Source organism: Cucurbita pepo, chromosome LG10 (genome assembly GCF_002806865.2).
Source record: "Cucurbita pepo subsp. pepo cultivar mu-cu-16 chromosome LG10, ASM280686v2, whole genome shotgun sequence".
NCBI classification, from domain to species: domain Eukaryota; kingdom Viridiplantae; phylum Streptophyta; class Magnoliopsida; order Cucurbitales; family Cucurbitaceae; genus Cucurbita; species Cucurbita pepo.
In genome coordinates this window covers 4,769,941-4,794,307 of record NC_036647.1, presented here as the reverse complement: position 1 = coordinate 4,794,307, position 24,367 = coordinate 4,769,941, and the positions used below count along the sequence as shown (strand labels likewise).

The window sequence follows — 24,367 nt, the reverse complement described above, 5'->3', positions numbered from 1 at the left end:
ATTTATAAATATTATTTAAAGGTTGTGAATATCAACCAAAATTGAACTTTCAATCTCAATTCTATTTCTTATTCTTAAATTTGTATTTTTTTACTAATAATATTTTCATATCTATTCAAACTTTTCAGCCGTAGATATTGCATCATTTTTAAGTTTTCAAAAAATTTCATTAAAAAAAAACAAACATTAGTGAATGTTTTAATAATATAATATATATATATATATATAATGTATATGTATATATATATATATTTTAAATGGATACAAGGACTAGTTGGGAATATTTGGATTAATTTAGTCAACAAAAAAAAAAAATATATATATATATATATATATATATTTTTTTTTTCCCGCAAAATTATGGTAAATTGCGATTTTAAGGCACCAATTATTCTTCAGCCTGCCAAGACCAAGAGTGGTAGTGTAGAAAAGAAGGTGATGATGTGGCGTTAGATGGTTGGTCCGCTTAATATTTGGTTTAAAATAATCGCCACGGAAAATTAAATCCTTGTTCATCTACCCGCCACGTTTAGCCTCTGTTCCAAAATTTCAACAGGCTACTACATCGACGGCTTTCCCCCGGCCGCTGATTTCGGTGGAACACATGGCGGCGACTCTATCGGCTTCACCGACTTACAGTTCTGCGGCACCAGAAAGGAAATCCAGCCAATCGCCTCGTGTTTTCTATAATTCTTCTCATCGAAACCTTCTCTTTAATTCCAGTTTCTCGCACTGCAACAATACTGTTAAACTCTCACTTAAGCGAGCTGGCATCGTCGTGTCGGCAGTATCTGATTCTCCCGGTAAGTCAAATCGCTCTGTGATTTACGGTTTTTCCCTTGTTATTGCGGGCTGTGGTTGGTGAAATGTGGTTTACAGGAATTGGATCGTATGTGGAGTCTGGGAACATTGCGGATTTACTGGATTCGGTTAAGGTGTTTGACTTGAACGGAAATGGAATTCCGATTTCCGATCTCTGGAAAGACAGGAAAGCCGTGGTCGCATTTGCGCGTCATTTTGGGTACTTGTTTGAATTCTATCTAATTGACAACGGGTTTTCAATTCGTATTCTTCGCTTTGTAAGTAAATATGCGTTGCCGCAGGTGTGTCTTTTGCCGAAAACGTGCTGATTATCTTGCTTCTAAGAAGGTAACTAATATCTTGGGTCCAATGGCGAATTTATGGTAAAGAACCTGTGGAATCCATAAAAGAATTGCTTAGATGGATAATGTTTCCTTGCCAATATGAGCATAGCTAGATGTTTAGCTTGCTCATATTAGTATAATTTTAGCTTGCTCCATTTATACTGTTAATTCATGGCGATATTAGGACTAGTATCTCACCATTAATTTGGATAGATGCATATATATTGATGTTTTCCTCCAGGGGAATCAATCGATTGGTTTCCAACTATATTGTCAATATTTCAAAACTTCACATAGGGGATGTGAAATCCCACATCGATTGGAGAGGGAACGAAACATTTCTTATAAGGGTGTAGAAACCTCTCCTTAGCATATGTGTTTTAAAACTTTGAAGGGGAGTCCGAAAGGGAAAGTCCAAAGAAGACAATATCTTCTTGCTGTGAGCTTGGGCTGTTTCAAATGGTATCAAAGCCAGACACCGGGGCGATGTGCTAGTAAGGACATTGAGCCCCAAAGGGGGTGGACACGAGGCGGTGTACCAGCGAGGACGCTGAGCCCCGAAGGGGGGTGGATTGTGAAATCCCACATCGATTAGAGAGGGGAACAAAACATTACTTATAAGGATGTGGAAACCTCTCCCTAGCATACGCGTTTTAAAACTATGAAGGGAAGCTCAAAAGGGAAAGTCCAAAGAAGACAATATTTGCTAGTAGTGGGGTTGGGCTGTTCTACCGCAAATTAAGAAACTTCTCAAGAGTTAAGTCATACATTTCATGATATGGTAGCAGGACTTATTGGACGCATCCGGTGTGGCTCTTGTGCTGATTGGACCTGGTAGCATTGATCAGGTATGAAATTAATCCTCAATGGAGTTCTAGCAAAATGCTACATTTGAGGGGTTTATTAAGCATGTGTTTTTGGATCATGACACACGTTATTTGTTAAGCTTTCCATTATTGCTTTGAGTTGGACTGTATGGTTACGGACCACGATTAGATTATCACTGCATCATTATTTCTCACACCAAAATCTATCTTTCACTTCATTGATCCTTATTTATTGTAAGCAATTTGATGCAGGCAAAAGCATTCAGTGAGCAAACAAAATTTCAGGGAGGTAAGTTTCTGCCACCATGGACGAATTTTGGCACTGATTTTTTGTGGCTTATTTATGTGTACAATATATAATAGATATCGATCAGGTGTTGATGAAGAAATTTGCAGGATGAGTATAAGTTATCTAGTTTGGCTACTGCTGGTTAAATATTTTACATGCAATAAATATTCCTTTGAATCATATGTTGATCTGAGAGAAGTTTTACTGTTGTCCCTTTACCATCTTATAATATTTCCGCTGAGGACCTGAAAATGGATAAAAAGAGTAGTTCTTAAGAAACAAACTTAATCTGGATAGGGTCTGGCTGTAAAAATTGGATTGTTGACTTGAACTGATGGAAGCATACTCTCTGTTTCAGAAGTCTATGCTGATCCTGCACATTCATCATATGAGGCTCTAAATTTTGTGTCTGGGTTTACAACCACATTTACTCCCAAAGTATGTTAGGAGTTAAGTATCATAGCAATGTTATAACCAGTAATATCAGCTTGTAGGTGCTTACTATGGCTGCTTGTCTGAATTTATAGGCGGGTCTCAAGATTATTGAGCTGTACATGGAAGGCTATCGGCAGGATTGGAATCTATCTTTTCAAAAGGACACTGTGTCTAGAGGGGGATGGTAACTAAAAACCTCAATTATTCTCTCTCTCTCTAACATTTTGGTTTCAGATTTCAGAGCATGGATGAGTGTTCTGATCTAATTTCCTGAGTTGACATGAACAAGCAGCAAGATCCCCTGATCTTGATATATACTGCCCATTATCAGTTTATCACATAAACTAACTTGCATCTGAAATTCATTGGATAAAATGGCTCAGGTTGAATTCATTACTGTTCAATTTAGCTAGTCTTCTCATTCCGTTGGAAACTCATCATGGCATGACTAAGAAATTTTGTTCATTATCCTGAGGACTTAGGCTATTGGTTTATAAACGAACAATTTTCGGATTCATTACGTGAGATCCTACGTTGATTGGAGAGGGGAAATAGTGCCAGTGAGGACGCTGGGCCTCGAAAGGGGTGGATTATGAGATCCTACATCGGTTGGAGAGGGGATGAAACATTTTTTGTAAAGGTGTGGAAATCTCTCCCTAGCAGATGCGTTTTAAAAATATTGAGGGGAAGCCCGAAAGGGAAAATCCAAAGAGGACAATATCTGTTGGCGGTTGGAGAGGGGAAGCAGTGCCGGCAAGGACGCTGGACTCCGAAGAGGAGTGGATTGTGAGATCCCACATCGGTTGGAGAGAAGAACGAAACATTCTTTATAAGGGTGTGGAAACCTCTCCTTAACAGACATGTTTTTAAATCCTTGAGGGGATGCCTGAAAGGGAAAGTCCAAAGAGAACAATATCTGCTAGCGGTTGGAGAGGGGAACGAGTGCCAGCAAAGACGTGCTCCGAAGAGGAGTGGATTATGAGATCCCACATCAGTTTGGAGAGAAGAACGAAACATTCTTTATAAGGGTGTGAAAACCTCTCTTTAGCAGACACGTTTTTAAAACCTTGAGAGAAAACCTAAAACGGAAAGTTCAAAGAGGACAATATCTGCTAGCAGTTAGCTTGGACGGTTACACATTCATTTCTTTTTCTATCTCTCTCAAATGTGCTTGACAAGAAAGCATATTCGTGCCATTTTTCAGGCAGCAAGGCGGCATCATAGTTGCAGGTCCCGGTAAAAATAACATCTCTTACATTCACAAGGTATGTCACTTGTCCATACATGTTCTTGTTTGATATCTCTTTTACATTCACAAGGCATGTCCATTGTCCAGATCAATAATTCTCGATGGTTTTCTTTTCCTGGTAAAACAACATCTACAAATTTTTCTGTAAAGCTACAAATTGTCAAACTTTTTTATCATCTTTTAATTTTTTTGAACCTTAGGATAAAGAAGCTGGGGATGATCCAGATATCCAAGAAATTCTCAAGGCTTGTTGCTCATGAAGTCGAGAGGGATTCTCACACTGCACTGATCCATTGCTATCTAAGTCTGGCTTGCAATAAGGTAGTGATATGAAGGATAGTAAAGAGTATAGTTTTTGTTTAGGGAACAGTTACTTCTAAACTCTGAAAAGTTGGGACAGTATGGATTATCTCCCTTTGTAGATTTGGATGATAAAGGTATAGAATCACGTGAATGAAATTTATGTAATTTGAGTGTTATCGAGGTTAGCCTCACGATTTCAAAATGTGTTTGCGTCTGCAGTGAGATCACACCACATTGGTTGGATGGGAGAATGAAACATTTCTTATAAGGGTGTCAAAACCTCTCAAAGCATTACTTATAAGAGTGTGGAAACCTCTCACTCGCATACTCATTTTAAAATTGTGAAGCTAACGTCATACATACGTAACGGATTAGAGCGAACAATATCTGTTAGCGGTGGAGTTTGACTGTTACATTCAGACTGGAGCTGAAAGTGTTTGAATAATTATCGAATCATACACTAATATTATAAGCATATTATTGAGCAAGATTCGATCAATATTACAATTATGGAATGATTTGTTATATCTACGCAAGTTACAATAATACTAATACAAATAAGGCTCGATACTAGCACAGAAACACATACCACACGATTTTTTTGGTCAATGATTTTCGTGTTTAACGTTTGGTCGCATACATGTATGAGGTTTGAAGTTAGGTGTCGGAAACGGTTACCAATTTCAATAAAAATTAACTTCAATTAATCCCGCTAATTTATTTAAAGCATATGAACTAAATTCAAATATTAGAAAAATTTTGAAAAAAAAATTCACTTAAATTTGAATTTTGAATTTTGTAATTGTTGCAAAAAAAGAAAAGAAAAAATATATATATATATATATATATTTTTAAGTATATTTTAAAGTTTGAAAATGATTGTTTTTTAAACTTCTAACATCAATTAAAACAACTCTTAAAATGTATTTTGTATAATTAAAAAAACTTATAATTCCTTAATTTTTTTCTCTAATTTTTCAAGCCCTAAATATATAGCAAATACACTCATTTCCCGCTTCTCCACATATCAGTCGCGCTTGGCTCTCCCTCCATCTCCATGGCCGACAAGAGAAAGCGCCGGCGATCTGAACTCAATCCAGACGGTGAAGTTCAACTTCCCTTCAAGAACAGTCTCAAATCTGATTCTATCATTCTTCAGATTCTCAAAGAGTTCAGTGACTGCTCCACCGCCCCATCTTCCTCTTCATCTAAAACCCTCGACGACCTAGGCCTCTCCTCCTCCTGCCGCGAGGTCACCGATCTTTCGCTTTCTTCCGTGCAGTCCACAATTGAAGATCTTATCCTCAAAATTGCTCGTTCCATTCTTTCCGGCAATGGTTTTGCATTTGATGTTCCTTCTCGATCGGCGGCTAACCAATTGTACGTTCCGGAGCTCGATCGGATCGTTTTGAAAGACAAAACTGCCATCCGCCCCTACGCCAATATTTCCACTGTTCGGAAGTCCACCATTACTACTCGCATTCTTCAGCTTGTCCACCAACTTTGCATAAAAAACATCCATGTGACCAAGCGAGATCTGTTCTACACGGATGTAAAGCTCTTCCAGGATCAGACTCAGTCGGATTCTGTGCTTGATGATGTTTCTTGCATTCTCGGCTGTACTCGGTCGAGTCTCAATGTGATTGCTGCGGAGAAAGGAGTGGTTGTGGGAAGGCTCATTTTCAGTGACAATGGGGATATGATCGATTGCACTAAAATGGGCATGGGCGGAAAAGCGATTCCGCCAAATATTGATAGAGTTGGAGATATGCAGAGTGATGCATTGTTTATCCTCTTAGTTGAGAAAGATGCCGCGTATATTAGGTTAGCTGAGGATAGGTTTTACAATCGCTTTCCATGTATTATTGTAACCGCTAAGGGACAACCAGATGTGGCCACGAGATTGTTCTTGAGGAAGATGAAAATGGAGCTGAAGCTCCCAGTGCTTGCGCTTGTAGACAGTGATCCATATGGGTTGAAGATTCTATCTGTCTATGGGTGTGGATCAAAGAATATGTCTTATGACAGTGCTAATTTGACTACTCCTGATATCAAGTGGCTAGGAATAAGGCCGAGTGATTTGGATAAATATAATATACCGGAGCAGTGCAGGTTACCTATGACAGAGCAGGATATTAAGACTGGGAAAGATCTGTTAGAGGAAGATTTTGTTAAAAAGAATCCAGGTTGGGTTGAAGAGCTCACTTTAATGGTGAAGACGAAGCAGAAGGCTGAGATTCAGGCATTGAGCTCATTCGGGTTTCAGTATCTGTCGGAGGTTTATTTGCCATTGAAGCTGCAGCAGAAGGATTGGCTGTGACCTAATAGTTTGTTAGTGTGTGTTGTAATCAATTGTTGAATTTCTGTTGCAACATTAGGAAAGTTGAGCAATGATCAGATAATGTTATCTCTGACCGAACCATATTCCGCTTTCAAAGGTAAAGAAATACCTGCTTTCTGGAGGGATTTCAATAGATACTCTTGCATCCAATTTTATGCTTATTGTCCTTTTGGTTTTAGTTATTTGAGAATAGTGGCATAATAGTCAAGAAGAATTGAAATCAGGGTTCCTGATATCAAGGAGGTATGATTATCTTATAGTTTAGAAAAAATGCTGTTCTTTTAACTGATTATATGCCTGCAAACTCTTGGTATTGGTCTTCTATTTAATCGGACTGTAAGAACTTTGTCCTAGGTAGGGGGAACTTTAGTCGGAGGAATTTAGGAGTATACCCACTTTAATACCTCTCTTGGTGCTTAAGCTTGTCTACTACTATTTTTTCCTAGCAACCCCATTTCTCATCACTATCAGTTGTGGCTATTGAAAGTTTTTAGTTTCGGTTTTATTTTCATACTCTTTCTCACCGATCCAGGTTCTGTATTAAATTGTTTCATTTTGGATATAGGAAGTGGGGTTTCTCACTTAACAATTAAACTGATTGATACAATGCTAATTTTCTTTCATTTGATATTCAATCATGCTTCCTTCAACTTTTGAATCGATAAACCAACATTATCGTGGCTGTATTTTTCTTCGAAATCACTAATGATCGAAACACGGTCTTAAATGTATAGGTTCTAACATGTGAGGTGGGCATTTGAAACTCTAATTTGGAACAATATCTTTATGTGAGATCCCATGTTGGTTGGAGAAAGGAACAAATCATTCCTTATAAAGGTGTAAAAACCTCTCCCTAGTAGACGCGTTTTAAAATTGTGAGGCTGACGGTGATACATAACGAGCCAAAGCAGACAATATTTACTAGCGGTGGACTTGGGCTGTTATACTTTATGAAGGGTGTATTATCAATGAATGATGATTAAGATTTTCATTTTGTGTTTACATCATATCATACATACAGGGACATTACTTATGCTGCTTTGCAAAGAGAAAAGGTAACTACAAGATATAGCACATAATCATTATATCTTTAACACAAAATCATCCTGGGGTATTGAACACCTATCTTCTACTATCACTTATTTCTTTGCAGCCAGTCTTGCAGTGATTTCCTTGTGCCTTACAGCTTCTGTACATCTGCTGGCCTCCTAGTGGAGTACTTAATCCTTCCAATAATTCTTTTCAACTTTGTATATGACATGTTAGAGCTTTCTGGTGTTCCTCCTGCAGGAAAAACCTCGAGCCCAAATTCGTCTTTCAAGAGTTCAGGTATTGCATCTCTCACCTCGAAGTTGTATTGAACTAAATCTGTTTCAATTTTACTGATTCTGCTGCAGCCAAGATGAAAATGTAACCATTCCTAAAGGGTAATGGGCGCAGCTATGTTCCTCTTTGTGAATTAGCATAGTAGTTCAGTACTATTTGTTTAAATCCATTAAAGCAAAGCTTGGAGTGGGAGAGAATAAGATCTATCCATACAAGTATGGTAGTAGACATATATTTTTTCTCAGGAATATGTCAATACCTTGTGCATAATTTTCCTTGATCATTCGCAGAACTGCAAGAACGTTTATTTGAGCTTCCACCTGATGAATACAGTAAATGCTTACTCTCATGCAGGTGGCTTGACTTGTATGAGTAGAGCGTTCTCTAAAGGCTCTAAATATCATGAACTTGTCTAAGTCAAACTCTGATTGTTGCGGGAGAAGGTTCCGGTAAGCTCGTCGCTGTTCTCGAAATTGCAAATATCAAATGTTAGTTTGCGAGGAATAATGGATGAACCAGTTGTTGATGCTATTTTGCTTGCAAGGCTTTTGGTAAGACTCTACTCTTTAATGTAAATTCAATTCAAATTCAACAAATTGTGCCTAAGAAAACCATGTAATTGATATATTGTAAGGAAATTCAAAGTGTTTGTGGGCGAGCTAGTTGTTGATGCAATATTACATAATGTTTTAAACCTCCTGTCTCTTTGAAAGTCAGTAGACAAAAAAAAATTGCATTGAGACCATCTTTTAACACTAGTTTCATTATGTTAAAAATTGAGTATGATTTGTTCTTTAGTTTGTTTCATAAATGGATATTTTTTGCTTTGTTTTCTCGAATGCTTCCACGGGGTTCCACGGGGTACTAGTTTCGTATGAATAAGTGTTGCGAGCGTAATTGTGATCATAATCGCTATATTTTCACTAGCTGGACTTTTCCTTCTTGTAAAGTGCTCTCATACCCGAAGATGTTTGTCTATTTGACTTTTCTATTATCAGTGACTGAACGGTTTAGATCACGTTTTCAGTAGGTTGTGAAATCGAATCTGTTAAATTATGAATAGAGACGTGCAGTTAAGACATAAGGAAAAATATGTTCAAATACTTTGTATTATATTCGGTAGGTTTTGTTAGAAAATGGAACCCCAGAACTCGAAATAGGAATTGACCTATTCGAGTTCATTAAAAAAATAACCCAAATCACGGAGGTTGAATTGGGTTGCTCGATTTTCAATTAGGTTCTCAGTCTAAGAACTTCAAAAGATGAAACGATGGAACTCCAAACTTTTTTTTTGGTGGAACCTCCCGAGTTTTTAGAGGAAAATTATGTTGTAATTTTGCAAGATTTTGAAAATGTTTCAAGGCGGCGAAGATCTTCTATTCATCTGACTAGAGGTGTTGGTAATGAGGCCGCCTTTACAATCTTCTTCCTTCCGTACACATGTTGCATAAGGTAGTGCGGTTCGCTTGAGTAGCTCAACCGGCTTTTTTAAACTCCTTAATAATAATATTTGGATAATTGGATTTAGAAGGAAGGGGTTATTTTGAAATAATTGAAAGTTACGGGGTACATTTATAATAACTTTATAATACTACTTAAGAGAAAGAGCCCCTGGCGAAGTTCCAACTCTTGAATTTCCGCGCGAAGTTTGCCTTCTCCAACACGTCTTACTCCATCAGTGAACGACCGATTCTTGCTCACTGTCTCCACCGGAAATCGATACGATCGGACTGTCCAATATCAGATTTTCAGTTGAACACGATCGGAGATTATAATCAGATGGCATATGGAGATTTTGTTTCCGAAAAGTAGATTAAATCGTTTTTTACGCTGATAAGAGACGCCGCCGAAGCAACGATCGAAAAACATGAACAGGAGCAACACTGTGGAGAACTATGTCCAGAGCATCAAGCAATCGGTTCAGCTCAGTCCCGATCAGACGAAAATGGCTGCGAAGGTTTCAATAAACCATCTCTTAGATGCTTCTCGATCAATTTTACTGCTATTGATTATTTGACCTTCAGATTAAATCGTTAACTTTCGATATATCCTCATTTAGTTGCATTTGATTCTGCTTCATAACACCTCCACTTTATTTGCCTGTAAATGCGTGTTTTATACTTCCTATTTTGTAATTTTCTTTTGTACTTGAATAAGTAATGGAAGATTGTAACCAATAGAATCTGGAGAAGGTCGTTGAGTCAAAGAAAGCTGAATAAACCAACCAGATTGTGCGCTCTTTTCTTCCGGTTTCTCATTGATAATTTTGCCATTCTTGTATCTGCCGGGCTAATGACATAGCATTTGATTTGGTGTGCGAGTGTCGAGAAAAAAAATTGGTTTCTAGCGTTGACCATCCACGTTGGTGGTTGCTAGACGGATGAAATTAATGCAACCAACTTACAAAGTTTATATTATGAACTATAGTAGGATTTTCTTACTTTTCAAATCCAGATCGCTAATAAGGTTCAAATTGTTAGTTGTTTTGATATTCATCTTCAAATTTGCAAAAGAAACTGAAATTCCTTATCTGCAGGTTTGCAAGTAATTCTTGGATGTTGTGGAGAAGAAACAATATGGTTGGTTTTGGTTACGCCCAAATGTAGGCAAGGACTGTCATTGTAGGCATGCTCTATTTGCTGGGTATGCTTTCAAGCTTTAAGCTCTTTTGTAGGAGGAGACTGAAAATATGTCTACTGAGAAGGGAGGATCGAGGGGATAGAAAATCAGGTACGATTTGATGAGCAGGTCTTATTAGGATTACCGTTTTCAATTTTAATTGTTTATTATAGACAATTTCTGGCTGCCTAATACGGTTTTGACTCAATTATGTCTTGGATTTAGCATGCCAAGATAACTAAGACAACATCAACCCTCATGACTCCTGAGTTATGCATGCAGTGGAAGAAGAAAAAGTTTGCAGAAAGAGAAGCCTGTTTTGCTGAACTGACAGAAAGAGCCTCGAATGATCGTCTGAGGTTTTCTTCCCTCGTATCATTGTCTTTCCTTTTTGAGTTATTAGCCACTTTGGATAGTGGATACTTGATCTGCAATTGTGTTAATTTTGATATTCAATGAACAGAATGGATGAGCACTTTTGATTTTTCACATGTTTCCTCGAGACAAAATTGAGTGCATTCAATGAACAGAATACCAAGTTTTTTCAAAACCAAAACTTAAACTTGCTGCATAATATCATTTAGTAACCTCTCTCCCTGCTGTAATGGTAGTGACCGTGAACATTCCTATCTGATTCAAGACAGTTTGTTGATGATGTTTAAGTATGTAACAGGCATAAAAAGAGCAAAGCTCTGATGATAACAGTCTCAAGGCTGGACATTCGCACTTTAGTTTCAATTCTTTTGACCGAAGCTATGAAATATAAACAGTAGTTTGATAATGTTAGTGAAAGTAATGATTTTAACTTAAATATCATATTTGTTTCTTTAAACATATCATCAAACGGACATATTTGATATGTTATTCTTTTTTTATGTAATACCTTAAATCATTTACTTGGTTTGGGATTTTCTTTACAAACCTTTTTTGTATGATACGCACCAAGAATTATCGCATTAAATCATCGAGTTTCTGATTAAGATTGTTGAAAATCTGTTCGATATAGTTTGTTTTGTCTTTTATTTTGTGTGTTAAATGTAAATATCATTACCTAAATATTTAGTTTCTATTACCAGTTATCTCAGTGACCGCCAATGGTGATTAAACTATTTCTGATGAAGATGGTGATGGCGATGCCCTGGAATTGGTCCTAAATGAGCTGGAAGCAAGGTGGTCAAAGACAGAGACCCAGTTACAAGAGTTGGGCGTTTGATGCTCAATGGCTAGCTTAAACATCCTTGCAAATTCAAAGCCTCCACTTGGAACCTTTTGCTTTAGGCGATGGCACTCCATTTGTTGGCACCGTATTAGTGATCTTTTACTAGAGAAGGTCTTGGAAGTTGACTTCTGATGTCTTTTTTTTATTAATGCGAATTTGTTGATAATCTTGCTCTTGTCCTAAAACTGTCTTTGATGCAGGGTCTGCCACCGACAATAATGGAAGGCTTATATATTCGAAGGCGGCTCTGTTCTCTTGACGTGTACAAATAATAGAGACATAAAGAGTAAGTCTCCTAATCCTCAACTTTTTTAGGAATTATCTTGCTTTTCGTAGTTCTCTATCTTCTTTGGCTTTCTATTATACACATCCTGCTTCAGTTTGAGTCTTCTGATCATGTCTCGTACATTCTTCTGCTTCGTGTCTGCTACGGCAGAAACTTAGGCGTCCCATAAATAAACACATTTCTAGGCATTATTATAGGATTCTCATGAATAAATTTTGAAAAATATATACTAAGTTTCATTTTTCCTTTGACATCTAATTATCAAGAAGTATGATTAATTCTGGAACACTCTAATTACTTCAAAAGAAATGAAACTTTAGCTATTGTGTTTCAAGCCCATTAACTTTTAAACGAATGTGGTCAACTCAAAATCCAAATCAATCCTATGATAGCTTACAGTTTTAAACTAAGGTTGTATTACTAGTTTAGTTTATTGAAGCTTAACTGGGGAATGAAAATCACTCTCTCTCATTTTCATGGTTGATGTTTGGCTTTACTTTCAGTTTAAAATATTTTAAAATGTGTATAATAAGTAATATTGAAGCCTTTACTTTCAGTTTTTGTTCGTTTTTGTCTTTTATTGTACACATCATTTATTCATTTTGGTCCCTATACTTTTAGTCCCTATACTTTTAAATTGACCACGGTCAATGTACTTTTAAAAAGTGACCATTTTAATTTTTATTTATAAAATTTTAAAATACATGTTATATACACAATGAAAACAAATTTAATTTATAATTATGTTTTAAGAAATTTAGTGAATGAAGTGATATGCTAAAATTTAATTAACAAAATGGTCGATTTTTTCAAAATTGAAATTGTTTTTGCTACAAATGAAGCACTTGGAACTGAAGAACTTAGAAGAACTGAAGAACTTAAATAGTAAGTGATAAATTACACTTGCGTTCAAATTTGTGCCCTTCACTTTCCTAGTATAATATTATTTTTCCTTTTTTTTTTTTTGTAATTTTATTTTATCTATATGTCTTTATAAGTTTTACACTTAATTAAATTAATGCACATTCTAGAAGGTAAACAAAAACAGCAACGACAGTAACACAAAAATTAATATTTTTTGTGGATCGATTTTTATTATGACTTTCTTTCCTTCTCATTTTTCAATAATGGGCTGAAGCTTCCCACGTATTTATGTTGCATTCACATTTCTCTTCATGCCCAGTAATTATTGTGGCAAAGGTTCATGGTGGTGGGAATCTAATATTCAATCCTATCTTTATTCTTTAGTTCTGTCTTTCTCGTTGACAAAAAAATAGTTCGTACTACTTTAATTATGGTTTCACATGGTTAATGTTTTTTTTTCCCTGTTGGGTCAATTACCAAGTTACCCTTGCCCTCTCATTCTAGATTTCTGCGACTAATTACAAGTTTTATTGTTAATTTTAATATTCTATTTTTTTTTTCAATTTCTGAAATTACTTTCGAATCCCAGGATAAAACATATTATAAATATATAAAATCTAAAAATTACAAATTTTGTAAATAGAAATCTAAGATAATACATAATAACAATTTCAGGATTTAAGTTCAACCAATGCAATCAAAATACTTTATGGAATTTAAGATCAAGGTGGAACGTATGGAGGGACTAGAATGGGTGGGTAAGTTAACCATATATATTAGACGTCTCGAGATTTATGTTGAAGACTTCTAAACAAGTATCTCAAAAGGCTCTAAAACTATCCTAATATTTCTTTAGACTCCAAGAAATTCAAGAGTTCTTTTAAGGAAATAAACTTCATGGATCTATTTAGGATATTTTAAATCCAAGAAAAGCCTAGAAAATTTATTTTTTGCCCGGGCTCCAAGGATCTTATAAATAGAAAGTGGGTCTCCATAAGTAAGCCAAGGAAGAAAAATTAGAAAAAGCTTAGTGACTGAAAATTGAGTGAGTGAGAGAGTCTCTTCTGAAATGTGTTGAAAAAAATTCTTTCCAAAGTGTTTGTCTCTTATCTTAGGTGCAGATGAGACTCTTGATTATTTATTAGTTAATTAAATCGCAATGCAATGTTATTAAGCCTCTTAACTCAACAAGTCTTGGCAATAAAAGAAATTTAGAATTCCTTCACATTAACGAGTTCTTCATGTCTGTATATCTCCTTCGTCTATCTCTTCCTTAATTCTATATCCTCTTGATATCAATTTACCAACTTGATTTGACTAATTAAGGCTAACAACACCTCGAATGTCAAGTTGGATTATTCGTGACTCTTCCTTAACCGTATTGGCCGCCCGACTTTTTTTCTTTTATAGAAAGTTGACTATCTGAGTCACTTTAAACTTTTAAATTGGGTAAATAATGCAGCCAAACAATAGAACAAAAGAACAGAAAAGAAATAAAATCTGGAAAATCTTTGAATAGTCCGAGAACATAAGCATATAGAAAAAACTTGATCCATTGACTGAGGAGACCAAGAGAGGGTATTGAACTGATATCTTGTCTGGCCTCAGCCCTACACACAAAAAGTTGAATTTGTAAGAGTGGAGGCGTCTGCTGGCTTTGGCATTGCTCTGTCTCGCACTGAAATGCTTATTATTGAGTACATAAGGCATGTCGACATCAGTTCACAAACATTGCAGTGCATTTTTTTTTAATCTAGATTTATGTAAACTGAGGTTACAAAAAATCCAAGCTTATAACCACTGCAGATTAGCTTAATTATCTAAGAGCCAAGTTAAATAATAAAGGGGTAAGAAGCCAAGGGAATGGGTAGTGGTAGTTATCCAACTAGTTTTTTCGGCAACCAAATATATTAGGATCAGGTAATTGTTCTACGAGAATAGTCGAAGTGTATGCAAGCTGGCCTAAACACTCATACATATTTAAAAAAACTCAAGTCTATGAAACCTATGCTTTGCCTTAAATTTATCAACCAAATACAAGCTATACCAACTTGATTTTTATTTTTTGAGTAAGAAACATAAGGATGTTTCCCCTTTTTGTTTAATTTTGACAATCCTAGACATTACCAGTCTTAGGCTTTCATAAACTCAAACTTATTACAACTAGAAGTTAAGTTGAGTGGGTTTGAAAATAAATAGTTGAATTGTAGTTTTTAGATGAAATATTTTCATGAGAATGTGTTTCCTATGTTATCTTAGGTGATGTGCATTATATGTAGGATTGAAGTTTGTGAATAATTAGATCTGTGTTTTCTTTTGGATGATTAGGATATCATAGAAAGATATGCATAATAGGTTCTCCTTCTTCTTCATGCATTGTGAATTTGCACAGTAGAAAACCACGAAATATAAAGAGATTCACTTATGTATCATCTTGTGATTTCTTCTTTAGTATAACAAATGGGGTCGGAGAATTTAGACTTCTACCTCAAGAAAAAGAACAAATGTCAATTATTGTTGAGTTATGCTTATTTTCGCGTCATCCCTTGAATTGTATGAGCCATATTTTCATGGCAACCTGCCTAACAAAGTATTTAAGGGCTTAATTTGGTTGGTTTTATTCCAAAGAAATTATAATTTTTTTTGTAGACAATATTCTTTGTTATTTTATTAACTTTCATTTTTTTAAAAAAAAAAATTCTAAACAAACATTTTAATATAAATTTAAAATTGTTGGGCAAATTTTGTTTCAAACTTTTCTTGGATTTAACAACTAAAATTGAGTGGTAGACAAAGATAAGACATGGAGACAAAGCTAAAAATATAAATATTTCAATCATTGAGTCATCGTTTAATTTTTCCCACTTTTCCCACTTTATATGGGCTGATCTCAAGAGCATGCATGATTTGATTGTCCAATGGTGAATTTAAGTAACATAAAATTATTTCTTTATAGCACAAGATTGTTACATAGTAGAGATCAAGCATGGTTGCACAATGTAGTAGGTTTAACCATGGCATGTGAACAACATAGAAATACTATTTATACATAGTAGAATAAAACTAGTAGCATACACTCATCATAATGATTTCATTGGCTGCATTGAGCTTGGGCGCATAGTCGTCTAGGCTATGGTTCTTCTGTTGTTGCTCGATCCACGCCCTTTTGTTTCTGTTGTCCTGCTAACTTTGATGCAAATCCAACCACCTTCTCAAAGAACTTGGATATTATTTTTAGTTTGATACTTCCTCTTTTGGGAGGCAGCCTGCCCTTCCTTGGTTTAGACCTGGTTGGTCCAGTAGTTTCCTCCATTGCCATTCAATCCCAAAGCTAGAGATTGAGAAAGGAGATTCTTTGCCTTATAGAGCTTTTATAGTTTTATGTGTAGGGTATATATATATATATATATATAGTAATGAATGTAAGCCGTGTCTTCTGTTTGTGTAAACAATTATTATCCTTTAGCTGTCTTTTTGTTCTATCAGGGTTCAATTAACTGAAAGGAGAGTTATATAATTGGCCAAGGAAAAGAGTTATACCAGTTCGGTCAATGTATATTATTTGTGTAGAGTCATAAGCTTGCTAGGGAAAATGGGTTGTGTGCTGATTCAGTTTTCGTGGTTATGTAGAAGCATCATTTTATGCTTGTCCCCTTGAAAAGGACTTCAAAAGCTTTTGCAAGCAGCACAGCAGACAAGCCTAATCGCTGTCTTCCTCAGGTTGTCGGTAATATAAAAGTTACAAAAGTACTGCGAAACTTTCTCATGCATCATTCTCTCTATGGCCTTTCATCGAGCATTTGCTCTGCATTTCGACTGAAATTCATGTTTTAACCATTTCATGAGCTCTTTCCAACAGGCCTGCAAGAACTAACAGCCTTCTAGCTACTACCAAACTCACACATGACCGTTTTATTTAAGATCTTGAGCTAAATTTGTTATTGGTGATGCAGAAGTAAGTAAAGCTGATATTGGGCAAAAGAGAATGTGGAAAAAACAGCAGAACAAGATTGATGAAGATATTGCTGGCGTTTGCAATTAACATTATGTTCAGATGGGACTCAGTTTTCAACAATGCCACAGTTGATGAACATGGAGATGTCTGTTAAAGGTAAACAAAAGTAAAATAAAAAATTTGATCTTTTCTGACGTTGCTTCCTTCCTGCGTCCACGAAAAGTGAGTTCCAACTCATAGTATTAGTAGCTTTGTTTGGATTAGAATAATGTAGTGAACTGAGGATTATTAAGAGTAGTTTCATGTTGGTTAATTAAGAGGAATATCATGAGTTTATAACGAAGGAAACATAATCTCCATTGGTGTGATGTCTTTTGGGAAAACTAAACGCAAAGTCACGAAATGTTATGTTTAAGGTGAATAATATCATACTAACTTACCATAACTCGTTGTGAACAGGACTTACTGGCATTATTGGTCAAGAAATAAGCCTGAAATTTGGGTCTTTGCATTCCTTTAAAGCTCTCTGTTCCCCGAATAAGCCTAAATGGAAGTCGGAACTCTGTTGATATTTGGTTCCGCAGCATTTATTTATTTTTTTGCCCATGTTTGGCTAATAATTACTTAGGTCAATAGGTAAGTTTTTGGGAATATTGTTATTTTTTATAGAAAAATTCATTTTTTTCTCTTTACCGTGTTTTGATTAGAGACGTCCGACGAAATTTAAGTCATAACGTTAATTGAATATTTTAAGGATATGATGGTAAAGAGAAAGCTTACAAGAATTGATATTTACTGCTTATACCAATAAATTGCACGTTTACTTTATTGGCTCAATCATAAAATTTTTTAAATTAAACGTGTTGGTTTACCTTCGTTGGAGGAACTTGTGTGGACGGTCCGGTGAACTAAATACTTCAATCTCTTCCCCTTTTTATTTTACTTCAATCTCCTCCGTCTACTTGAAAAGAAATCGTGTCCCTGTTTAATGTGGCGCAGACCCAGTTGTTTGAGAAGCTGTCGTGGTGCTTCAGGAGATTCTTGATTTTCAAGACTCTAAACGGAAGATTGCTTATGAAATATGGGCTAAATTTGCTTGTCTTTGTGCCTTTTCTTATATGCTCAAGGATGCTAAGCAGGTTCTTGATGTTTTGCTCGATGATTATGTGGATTATCCACGTCCTCAACAAGAAAATGTGTTGAGAAATGTTGGGAGACTCCCACATTGGGTAAGAGAGTTTAAAATAAAACAAAAGAGCTTGTTATATTGCTGCTCAGGATCGAAATGGGGACCTTTAGTGTGTAAGATTAATGTGATAACCACTACACCACAGCAACTTGACACATAAGTTGTGCACTAGGCATGTTAATTTGTACTCTAAGTATAAACTTAATGAAACTAGTTTAAATAAAAAGAATGAACTAAATATATTGCTACCCAGGATCGAACTGGGGACCTTTAATGTGTAAGACTAACGTGATAACCACTACACCATAGCAACTTGACACATAAGTTGTATACTAGGCATGTAAATTTATGCTCCAAGTATAAACTTAATGAAACTAGTTTAAATAAAAGGAATTAAGACTATATTGCTGCCCAGGATCGAACTGTGAACCCTGGGGACCTTTAGTGTGTAAGACTAATGTGATAACCACTACACCACAGCAACTGGACACAAACTGTGCATTAGGCAAGTAATTTGTTTTATATTTTAAAAGTAACCTTCTCAGATTCTGTAATGTCAACCATAGTTTCAAAATACTTCATAATACCCGTAGCATTCTTTTTCCATTTTTCAAAACAGTGCTCAAATTTGAGTGAACTGAAGTGATAAATGTAAGCAGGAGAAATGAAGGCAGAGAAGAATTTAAAAATGAAATTCACAAAGATCTCAATATGTACAAAATTTTCATTACAAATGGAAAGCAAATATCGTAATAATTAAAGTAAACAATCAAAATGGCCAAAGCAAATGTAGAAGTAACTCTCAAAAACCTCTCGAACAAAAGGCAAGATCCGATTTCTCAAACAGAAATAATAGCATCAAAATCAAAACCTAGAAAGTTCGATTAACCAACAAAAGAAGAACAAACCATGGCAGAACAGGGAATCCGTCCATGTCAAACGAATCAATACAACAGAAATCCACTCAAGATATAAAATAAATCATAAAGCAGAATCGGAAACCTGAATACAATGGAGAATCATTGAAAAGACCAAAAAGAAAGTACAGAGAAACGCAAAAAAAAGCAACATTCAGATAAATGGACGCATAATTCAAATCTAAATAGTAATAGGATTACCTTAAGTGGATCAGAGCCGAAGAGTTCCTCGATTTGAGTATACTGTGAGAGAGTCTAACCAGAAGAACTTCGTCGCCATTGATCCTTCCTCTTCATTGCTTTACTCCCAGTTATCTTCTTAACTAGTACACGAAATGATTTTATAAGCGTTACAAGTGAAAAATACTCGAAAGAGTTTGTTTTAATAATAATGATAATTAACGTTACCATTATTTTCATTTTTTTTTTATTAAGTTACGGTAATAAAATATTTAATAGGAAATAAAAATGTTAATAATTTTTTTTTTCAAAATATTCAACACCACCAACGTTACTTTCACACACCTATTTTCTCCACATAATTATTTTACGCACGTATGAAAATCTCTCACATATGTGCTTTAGAACCGTGCAAATCTCTCTCACATATGTGCTTTAAAACCGTGCAATTCTCTCTCACATACGTGCTTTAAAACCATAAGACTAACGACGACGATACGTTTGATCAATGGACATAAACCAACTTATTGTCATCATCACATCACTTGTAACAACCCACACCCGCTGCTTAAAAATAGTTCACGGCGTTAATCTCACGATTTTGAAATTAGGAAGAAAACATCCCTTATAAGAGTGAAAACCTCTCACATCCACAATTTAAAACCATAAGGCTAACGACTATACATAACCCAACTTTCTATCATCATCACATCACCTATAACAGTCCAAGCCCAAGCTCAAGCCCAAGCATGGTTTGTTTTGACCCCGTTACGTATTGTCATCAGCCTCACAATTTTCAAACGCATATGCCAAGGAGAAAACGTTCCTTACAAGGGTGTAGAAACCTTTCTCTCACAGACGTATTTTAAAATCGTGAGGCTGATGGCAATACATAACAAATCAAAACAAACAATACCTGTTAGTGGTAGGTTTGGACTGTTACGTTACCTATTTTCCCGGTAACGAATGATTTGGCGCATAGAACACATCTCGAAAAGATCTTTAACCCAACTTAGGCATTCAAAGCTGCTTTCTATAGATAACCATCAAGAATTTACAAACATGTACAAATGAGTTAAATACAATATTTATGGAAGACTTTAAATCAAACTATATAAACTTCACCACCACTCATTACCAGTCTACAATAACTCAAAGACTGGTTTTCTTTTTCTTCAGAAATGGAGAGTGGGAAGAAACAGCTGCAAGCCTTCTCTAGATTTCACTAAATTTTAGCCGAATGAATTTCAGTCCTTTTGTCAAGTCATCTCATTGCAAAAGGACTGTTCATTTGGAGAAAAAACTACTTAAAAAGTGACATTATATTATGTACGAACCGATCACTTATCTTAGGTGCGTATCGTAGGTGTTGAAAAGGGAGTCCGGAACAATCGTAGGCAACTTATCTACGTACTTGAAAAGCCTTTTGAGATTCTCTCGAGTCACCGTTGCCATGTCCACAATGTCCCTGTTATCAGTAAATACCCAGAGATCGCCCGAGTTTACTCTCTTAAGACTGTCACGACAGAAGGGGCAAGACTGTGAACGTGTTCGCCTGAAGAACATTCACGAGAACAATGTAATTATTTGAAGTCGATATAAGGTAGCGAAAACAGTTAAATGCAGTCAGTCATAAATATTAAGGGCTCAATCCAATCAATTAAAGATGATTCGACTCTGTAGCTTCTGTAATTAGCGAAGACAATAAATATTAAGGTGCATAGGAAAATTTTAATTAATCGTTCTTAGTTCTTAGCTGTTCTTAGTTTAATAAGCTACCGATAAAACGGAAAAAGTAGAACAAAAGAGATGATAGTACCATTCACGGTAACATTTCAAGCACAACGCGTGGTTGCAGTTGGGCAATACAACCTTGCTAGTAGTCTCCATGCATATTCCACATTCTTCTTCTCGTTCAATGTCAGCATCCGAACACTGTATACATTCATTGTCATCTCTTCTTCGGTACCTTTCCATGCAGACAGCATTCTGTTTTTTATCCTCAGTATCGGTAACACCTCTCTGAAGTTGCAATAGAGAGGGGTAAATAACAGCTGATCATAGCACAAATTACAGAAGTCAGTAGTTAAAAAATAAATATATAGCAAACAATCATATGATGGAAAATGTAAAAATACTCGAATACTACCATAGAATTCCCTGATGCTTGCTTTTCTCTCGTGGGTGGACATGGTGGTCGTACCGTCCACGTAGACCTGCAGCACAATGTACATAGTGAATTCAACAACGCTAAATAGATATAAAAGTGATGATGTCAAAATGTAATGCTAGGAGACCACGAGGTGACAAACTTGACCTTGTAAATTAAAATCCTCAGCAGTCCAAGGGCACCAGCAAGATGGCAATCTGTCCATTGCACTAGGAAGAGGAACAAGTGAGCAGCAGGACTGTATGACATTCTCATCTGAAGGCAGGGGCCATCATATTCCCCGGGAAACTCCGATGCCCTACAGCTCAGGAACAGTAAACATTAAGCTGACATACTTGAAAAAACCAGCAACCTCAAGAATCTCCAAGAACAACAAACCAGAGAGAAATCACAAGCGTTCACACATTTCAGCTTATGATGTATTTGTAACTTTTCATACCTGGAACAAAGCATGATCCATAACATAAAAACTACGGCCCATTGGAACATGTTTGTTTTTTTTTTTTTTTTTTTTTTTTTTTTTTTTTTTTTTTTTTTTTTTTTTTTTTTTTNCCAAGAAAGTGCTTGTGCTTAGTAATTTTTTTGAAGTATAACATATGCCTTGTTTATTCATTATCACACTTCAAAGAATAGATGCAGCTGAGAATATTTGCTAAACCACCACTAAAGTTCTCTATCTATAATCTCATTTACATAATCGAATAAATTACAAAAAACATGGAAAGAGCAATAAATGGAAAGAGTAATAAATGGAAACAAGATATTTGACTATAATAAAAGGGCAAATATGAGTCGTAATGGAGATATTTGCCAATAATAAAGGTCAAATATGATACATATGATAAACCATATGATAAACCATAATTCAAGGCGCATCTGGAGAGCTAGGAATAACAATATTAAATGTGTTCTAAACTACTCTCTCAGAGAAAGTACTGCATAAGTCAAGTTATTGTTCAAGAGACGAGGTACATAGGTAAATAATCCGCTTCTTGAATTCATAAATATGTCAAATAGTGTTCATAATCTGCACCACAAGTCCACAGTGGGATGCAGAAATCTTAGAGAATACATCAACAATAAACCCAAGAACAATTCATGAGAATGATGACAAACTATTTGAAGTGGGACATATACATTGCCAAATCATCCAACGCCAAATGACCAAACAATTTCCCTTTCAAGAAATAGAACTATAAAACAGAGAGAGAAACGCAAATTTGTCCCTATATATGAGTGTATATGAACGTTAGCAAGACAGAAACCAAATCATCATTGAAATAAAAAATTACACAAAATGAGTTTTCCAAGCTCCAAACACAGCAGGTAAACGACAATCACGTTCCAAAAATTCACTATTAACGAAGAGTATACGGCTCATAAACAGCAACTTCAAGACCCACAATACTAAAAATCAAACCTAGAAACTGCATTACAAGCAAAAATCGGAGGGAGAAGCCCAGACACCAAAAGTGATCAGACAAAAACCTTCCATATACAGTCAAAGACGATATTCAAAGCAGAGAAAGAAAAAAAAAAAAAAAAAAAAAAAAAAAAAAAAAAAANCTGAATATCAGCTTCAAGCAATTTAAGAGAGTCCTTGAACGATTTTCTCATGGAAGATACATACATCTCCACCCAAGCGGGAAAGAAACAAGCAAAACCGAACAAATTCCTCCAAATTTCCGCTCCAAAAACGCGAAGAAAAAACCCTAATTCGCAATCGAAGGAAGAAAAAGACCCTCTGTCTCAATCTCTATCTAGAAGTGGGTAGAGTGCGTGCGAGCTCCGTTTTCTCTCTCTCTCTCTCTCTTTCTCTCTCTAGAAGAGTGTGCGTATTTAGAGCTTCGTGTTGCTTCGGAGGAGTACCTCTTGAAGGCGAAGGTAAGAGAGTGGGAGGGACACGTGGAAGATGGACGGCTCATCGAGAAGCGTCGGAAGAAATAAAATATTATAAAAATTAATTATACGATAATAATACTAATTAAAAAAGCAAAAAAAAATTAACGAAACGCAGCGTTTTGGAGACGGCCTTATCCATTTTTCTGCCAACCGGTTTTAAGGGATATTTGTGTCTGCCACTTTACCACTATCACCTTGAAATTACCCTTTTACCCCTTTCGTCTATTTTAATATTAAAAAAAGGGGGAAAAAGACAAAATATTATCGTAATCCAAATATATTTAATTTTAAACATATTCAAAATCAATTTCATAAATAAATAAACTAATAATAATAAGGAAAAATAACTTCTTTTAATACAAATTGAATTATTCTAGTTAACACTATGATTTGAAATTTAATTCTCTAGCATATTAACATATATTAATTTTATTTCTTAATTAATAAAGAACTATAATTCTAAATATATGCTTAATTTCGAATTTTATTTACAAAAATTATTTTTAAATGCAAATAAATTAATACGAACTTGATTAAAATGAATACGGTCCATACCTAAATTTATAATTCAAAAGAAAAATAATGTTTATTCATCTCTAAATAATTTATATATTCAAAATTATAATTAACAAATTGAGTCAGCACTTTTTATTTTATATAATAAAATTATTTTTAAAGTCAAACTTACTTTTAAAAAAAATAAAAAAAAATAAAAAAGACGTCATAGAATTAAATTCTTATTTAAATAATAAATGTTTAAAAATTTTGATTTGATTTAGATCAAAATAAAAATAAAAAATTTTTATTTCATATTGAAGTATCGCTTAAAATAAGAGGTTAATAAGGTAATTCATATTTTTATTCTTTTAAAAAATTTAATTTATTCTTGGGTATTTAAAAATTTCGATTAAAAAATGTTAAAATATTCATCAATTTTGTAAGCATTAAAAAAAAAATATTAGCAAATAATAAATGCATTATCTAATTATTTGAATATATATTTGGGCATGTACTCAACGTAACAAGTTAAAAAAATTATTTATTAAAATTTAACTCTTTTTATTTTCGAAAAAATTACATTTATAGTATATATATATATATATATATATATATATATATATATATATATATATATATATATATTTATATAT

General features: G+C 34.9%; 3 protein-coding genes, 1 long non-coding RNA gene and 2 other non-coding genes across 15 annotated transcripts; 3 read left to right on the top strand and 3 right to left on the bottom strand.

The window, feature by feature from the left end:
• Positions 1-510: 510 nt before the first annotated feature.
• Positions 511-4,424, top strand: LOC111803071 (thioredoxin-like protein AAED1, chloroplastic). Of its 2 annotated transcripts, none has more exons than XM_023687335.1 (9): positions 511-803; positions 880-1,021; positions 1,104-1,149; positions 1,934-1,993; positions 2,225-2,261; positions 2,620-2,699; positions 2,789-2,880; positions 3,901-3,961; positions 4,146-4,424. In XM_023687335.1, exons 1-9 carry the CDS (start codon positions 605-607, stop codon positions 4,203-4,205), a joined length of 777 nt encoding a protein of 258 aa, XP_023543103.1. In that variant the 5' UTR covers positions 511-604; the 3' UTR covers positions 4,206-4,424. The 2 variants fall into 2 exon arrangements, with proteins under 2 accessions (XP_023543103.1, XP_023543102.1); XM_023687334.1 differs by having other exon boundaries at positions 1,931-1,993.
• An 834-nt stretch (positions 4,425-5,258) lies between these two features.
• LOC111804312 (DNA topoisomerase 6 subunit A) lies at positions 5,259-8,590 on the top strand. Of its 4 annotated transcripts, none has more exons than XM_023689070.1 (3): positions 5,259-6,686; positions 7,880-7,918; positions 8,270-8,590. In XM_023689070.1, the coding sequence occupies exon 1, from the start codon at positions 5,306-5,308 to the stop codon at positions 6,566-6,568; it is 1,263 nt and encodes a 420-aa protein (XP_023544838.1). In that variant the 5' UTR covers positions 5,259-5,305; the 3' UTR covers positions 6,569-6,686; positions 7,880-7,918; positions 8,270-8,590. The 4 variants fall into 4 exon arrangements, with proteins under 4 accessions (XP_023544838.1, XP_023544837.1, XP_023544836.1 ...); XM_023689069.1 differs by adding an exon at positions 7,324-7,644 and having other exon boundaries at positions 7,743-8,590; XM_023689068.1 differs by having other exon boundaries at positions 7,324-7,918.
• A 946-nt stretch (positions 8,591-9,536) lies between these two features.
• On the top strand, positions 9,537-17,449 carry LOC111804254. Of its 5 annotated transcripts, none has more exons than XR_002816492.1 (8): positions 9,537-9,872; positions 10,452-10,645; positions 10,817-10,893; positions 11,611-11,864; positions 11,954-12,039; positions 16,534-16,623; positions 16,857-17,014; positions 17,318-17,449. It is a non-coding gene; the product is annotated as an uncharacterized LOC111804254 (long non-coding RNA). The 5 variants fall into 5 exon arrangements; XR_002816494.1 differs by lacking the exon at positions 17,318-17,449 and having other exon boundaries at positions 10,452-10,494; positions 10,590-10,645; positions 16,857-17,163; XR_002816493.1 differs by lacking the exon at positions 17,318-17,449 and having other exon boundaries at positions 10,452-10,494; positions 10,590-10,645; positions 10,760-10,893; positions 16,857-17,163.
• An 838-nt stretch (positions 17,450-18,287) lies between these two features.
• Positions 18,288-18,360, bottom strand: TRNAV-UAC. Its single transcript has one exon. It is a non-coding gene; the product is annotated as a tRNA-Val (tRNA).
• An 89-nt stretch (positions 18,361-18,449) lies between these two features.
• Positions 18,450-18,531, bottom strand: TRNAV-UAC. Its single transcript has one exon. It is a non-coding gene; the product is annotated as a tRNA-Val (tRNA).
• A 1,614-nt stretch (positions 18,532-20,145) lies between these two features.
• LOC111804253 lies at positions 20,146-23,166 on the bottom strand. 2 transcript variants are annotated; one of them, XM_023688990.1, is made up of 6 exons: positions 22,881-23,166; positions 22,408-22,421; positions 21,462-21,612; positions 21,294-21,360; positions 20,964-21,198; positions 20,146-20,699 (listed from the first exon to the last, which is right to left on the bottom strand). In XM_023688990.1, exons 1-6 carry the CDS (start codon positions 22,944-22,946, stop codon positions 20,489-20,491), a joined length of 744 nt encoding a protein of 247 aa, XP_023544758.1. In that variant the 5' UTR covers positions 22,947-23,166; the 3' UTR covers positions 20,146-20,488. The 2 variants fall into 2 exon arrangements, with proteins under 2 accessions (XP_023544758.1, XP_023544757.1); XM_023688989.1 differs by lacking the exons at positions 22,408-22,421; positions 22,881-23,166 and adding an exon at positions 21,754-21,826.
• Between the last annotated feature and the right edge of the window lie 1,201 nt (positions 23,167-24,367).